We start from the raw sequence: 5,000 nt of genomic DNA, 5'->3' as shown, positions 1-5,000 counted from the left end.
AGTGCGAATGTGCGTGCAAAGTGTCACCGCAATCGGACGCTGCGTTCATGATTTGTGGCATTTTGTTCAAAACGGGCCACTCCTGCAAACTTTAGATGTCAATGTTATCAGGATGGAATATGAAAAATTCATCTTGATCACATGACTATAGAGATCATGTGTACCGATTTGCGTGAAATTTGGATAAATTCTGAAGGCTTAATATCAAAAAATTTGTTTTACATAAGTCGGCCTCCTGGTGGCGCTACGAAAGGCAAATGTGAAAAATGCAGGGCATATGTTTTTTCCTTGGCCTCTAGGGAGTGTGCGTGCAAAGTTTCACGCAGATCGGTGCAGTTATAGTTAAAAACGCAAATCGGCCTTTTATAGCGCCACCATGAGGCTGATTTGAAAATTTTCAAGTGGCATTTATTCCTCGGCCTAGTGGGAATGTGCGTGTGAAATCTCACGCAAATCGCAAGCTGCGTTCATGATTTGAGGCATTTTGTTGAAAACGGAGCAATCCCGCAAACTTTGGAAGCCAAGCTTAGCCAATCAGGATAGAATATGGAAAATTGGACAGATCCGTGTTGATCACATGACTATAGAGATACTGTGTACTGATTTGCATGATGTTTGGATAAAATCTGTAGGAGTACTGTCAGAAAAGGTGTTTTGCAAAAAGCGGCCTCCTGGTGGCGCTACAACAGGCCCATGTGAAAAAGGGCAGAGGTTCTGCTCTGGCATCCAGGGAGTGTGTGTGCACAGTTTCGCTGCAATCAAGCCAACGGTGGCAGAGATTAGCTGTACACAAAATGACAGAATTACACACAGACACACGGACACACGGACACACAGACGGACGGACGGACGGATGGACAGGGGGTAAAACATACTCTCGCCATGCCTTTCGGCCTGGCGGAGACAATAAGTAAATGTTAATTAATACACAGTAAACAGTAATTAATACACAATAAATGTTAATTAATACATTTAGTACCTGCCATGAGGAACAATAGTCCAGAGACGTGTTGAGTCAAACTTTCTTCCCAGAAGAATCCGACAGAAGCAACGATGCTTCCACACAACAACACAGCTGCTGCCATGCCCAGGAACCCTGCTGTGATCCTCCTGAGGTCTGTGAAGACACATGAAGATATGAAGATACATGAAGATATGAAGATACATGAAGATATGAAGATACATGAAGGTATGAAGATACATGAAGATATGAAGATGCATGAAGATACATGAAGATATGAAGACATGAAGATACATGAAGATACATGAAGATATGAAGATACATGAAGATATGAAGATACATGAAGATATGAAGACATGAAGATACATGAAGACACATGAAGAGATGAAGATACATGAAGATACATGAAGATATGAAGATACATGAAGATACATGAAGATATGAAGATTCATGAAGATACATGAAGGTATGAAGGATACATGAAGATACATGAAGATACATGAAGATATGAAGACATGAAGATACATGAAGATACATGAAGATACATGAAGATACATGAAGATATGAAGATACATGAAGATACATGAAGATACATGAAGGTATGAAGATATGAAGATACATGAAGATACATGAAGATACATGAAGATATGAAGATACATGAAGATACATGAAGATAGGGAGATATATGGAGATACATGAAGATACATGAAGATATGGACCATCATACATGTTTATCATTACAACCCAGCGAACCACCCGTACGCAGCACTGATTAGGAGGAGACGCAGCTGTGTAAAGCTTCATTTGTGCTTCGCCGTATGGCGGTGTTGTTGCGTATCCAAGATAGCAGACATACAAGCTCACAACGCCGTGCGACCTGTTGTGAGCTTGTAGGTCTGATATTTTCAACGCACAACACCATGGTACGACGAATAGGCTGATCTATCAGATAACTGTCTGTGAGGCATGCTGTCAGAATGAACCCACACTGACAATGTCAGATCATGATAAAAACTTGAAATGATTATGATGGGTTTTGCGTCTTCATCAGGTTTCAGATGCTCATTTGCTGCTTCTTTAGTTTGCATAATGGGAGTTAGTTACATTGTGTGATCTCAGCCTCCTATTTATATATTTATATTACATATTGTGATGTCACGTAAAACTGACCAATGTTAGGTGTTCTCAGAGGAACACACACACGCACGGACGGGTGATTTGTACTGCAAGGTACTGTTGGTAGAATGTGCGTGGTTTTTGGTGTTCTGCAGGGGCGACTGAATATGTAGTGTTTGCATCTAAAGAATGTTCTTCTTGAAGCAATGTGTCATATGGGAGTGGTCGTAATTGACTGGTTTGTTCAAATACTTGTCTGTCTTCTTCATCTTCATTGTTGTCTTGAACAGTTTCAGCAGTTGATTGGTGTGTTTGATCTATGTCAGTTTTCTCTAGTGCTACATAATGTATTTGATCAAGGTGGCCAATTGTTACAGTATTAAGACTTCGGCCTTGTTGTTGTGGGATCAATTCAACTCTATAGTCCTCTTCTGTGTTACTGTTGTAGATGAGTATGCTTTCTTAGCTTTGGCCTTCTGCGCCTTTGCTTGACCAATGTTAGGTGTTCTCAAAGGGACACACACACGCACGGACGGGTGATTTGGACTGGAAGGTACTGTTCCAATCAAGACTGATTGGTCCTGTCTTACCTCACTTCAAAAAGTACAATCTTTTTGAAGTGACACACCTATTTATAGGATTCTATGTCGTCATGCGTCCCTCTAGCCAATCAAAGGCATTGGTGTCAACATATTGACACGTGTCACGTGGAGCTTGACCAATGTTAGCTTGGCTAACAATGTTTGCTCACACACGGCGGGACGAAGCGAAAACATATTCTCCACCTACGGCGGAGACAATAATAGGCTTAAATGATAATATAGCCTAATAACAGCACGGTGGCCGGTGATGCTTATAATGAACGCCCAATTAAACATTTTATCGGTCAATGGCCGGTACTGGTGTAGAGGTACCTTACCTCTAACTTATCTAGAGGGATAAGCTAAGGGGTACCCTAAGAGGTATGCTCTTAGTTGCTTGTCTGGTGATTAGTAGTTTCGTTCCCTACCTGTTGAATGCACTTCGCTTTGGATAAAAGCGTCTGCTAAATGACTGTAATGTAATATAATGTAATGTAAGGTGTAGAGGTAAAGCAGGGTGTAGAGGTAAAGCAGGGTGTAGAGGTGTATACTTACGTAACAGGTGCCATTCGTCTTGCTGGATGGTTCTGGTCAGGTTCAGAGGGATGTTTCTGAGCCGGATGGGCTGAGAGAAATGATACTTTACAATGGAGCAGCGCTCTGCGATGCCTGAAACAAACCACATGAGGGCGCTAGAGGTCAGTGTTTTACTACATGATAGAGAAATGATACTTTACACTGGAGCAGCGCTCTGCGATGCCTGAAACAAACCACATGAGGGCGCTAGAGGTCAGTGTTTTACTACATGATAGAGAAATGAAGGGAAAAGCACATCCTGAATTAACACATTACCTGCCAAGGACGCATATGCGCTAGAGGGCGCTCTTCACCAACCTGTGAATGATCCATTGACTGTGAGGGAATGATAAAAGAGGATATGACGTCGTCCCCAAAAAATTAACTCTGTGACTCAAATGTTATGAGATTTATAAAAACACATACAGCTCAGATGTTAAAACAAGCCTCTTATTGAAGAGCCGATAACAACAGAACGGACGGTCGCTGTAAACATGTTTTGTTCCAGTGGACAGATGAGACCTTCACCATATTTAGTCATATTTTAGTCTGAAATGTTTTACTTTTGACTAAATATCCTAAATCTACAGGGATCTGCGTCGTAATGCCTGATTTATACTGAAAAGAGACGATCTGCAGCTTGTAGAGTTTTCAGAGCCTGTGTTTTACATACACACGGAACCAAGCATTAAATTACTTTAAAACATCTTAGTTCTACTGGATCTCTTCTCCTCTAGTCTTAGTTCTACTGGATCTCTTCTCCTCTAGTCTTAGTTCTACTGGATCTCTTCTCCTCTAGTCTTAGTTCTACTGGATCTCTTCTCCACTAGTCTTAGTTCTACTGGATCTCTTCTCCTCTAGTCTTAGTTCTACTGGATCTCTTCTCCACTAGTCTTAGTTCTACTGGATCTCTTCTCCACTAGTCTTAGTTCTACTGGATCTCTTCTCCACTAGTCTTAGTTCTACTGGATCTCTTCTCCTCTAGTCTTAGTTCTACTGGATCTCTTCTCCTCTAGTCTTAGTTCTACTGGATCTCTTCTCCACTAGTCTTAGTTCTACTGGATCTCTTCTCCTCTAGTCTTAGTTCTACTGGATCTCTTCTCCACTAGTCTTACTTCTACTGGATCTCTTCTCCACTAGTCTTAGTTCTACTGGATCTCTTCTCCACTAGTCTTAGTTCTACTGGATCTCTTCTCCACTAGTCTTAGTTCTACTGGATCTCTTCTCCACTAGTCTTAGTTCTACTGGATCTCTTCTCCTCTAGTCTTAGTTCTACTGGATCTCTTCTCCACTAGTCTTAGTTCTACTGGATCTCTTCTCCACTAGTCTTAGTTCTACTGGATCTCTTCTCCACTAGTCTTAGTTCTACTGGATCTCTTCTCCACTAGTCTTAGTTCTACTGGATCTCTTCTCCTCTAGTCTTAGTTCTACTGGATCTCTTCTCCTCTAGTCTTAGTTCTACTGGATCTCTTCTCCACTAGTCTTAGTTCTACTGGATCTCTTCTCCTCTAGTCTTAGTTCTACTGGATCTCTTCTCCACTAGTCTTAGTTCCACTGGATCTCTTCTCCTCTAGTCTTAGTTCTACTGGATCTCTTCTCCACTAGTCTTAGTTCCACTGGATCTCTTCTCCTCTAGTCTTAGTTCTACTGGATCTCTTCTCCTCTACTCTTAGTTCTACTGGATCTCTTCTCCACTAGTCTTAGTTCCACTGGATCTCTAAAACACCCTGGACAACGCTCCACACGTCCTAGACTCTTCTCTCTTC

The 5,000-nt window shown here is 41.6% G+C and overlaps 1 protein-coding gene across 1 annotated transcript in view; it reads right to left on the bottom strand.

Moving 5' to 3' along the window:
• Positions 1 to 5,000, bottom strand: part of tmem178a (transmembrane protein 178a) — a 17,600-nt gene that overhangs the window by 893 nt on the left and 11,707 nt on the right. The window contains exons 4-5 of the mRNA XM_080451253.1: positions 3,214 to 3,327; positions 980 to 1,117 (exon numbers count right to left, since the gene is read on the bottom strand). Of these exons, the coding sequence (XP_080307379.1) occupies positions 980 to 1,117; positions 3,214 to 3,327 (252 nt within the window). The remainder of the gene's footprint in view (positions 1 to 979; positions 1,118 to 3,213; positions 3,328 to 5,000) is intronic.

The sequence above is a fragment of the Gymnoscopelus braueri genome (genome assembly GCF_963280865.1).
Source record: "Gymnoscopelus braueri genome assembly, chromosome: 2".
Lineage (NCBI taxonomy): Eukaryota > Metazoa > Chordata > Actinopteri > Myctophiformes > Myctophidae > Gymnoscopelus > Gymnoscopelus braueri.
The sequence above is the reverse complement of the archived record's forward strand: the minus strand, read 5'-3'. Positions and strand labels throughout refer to the sequence as shown.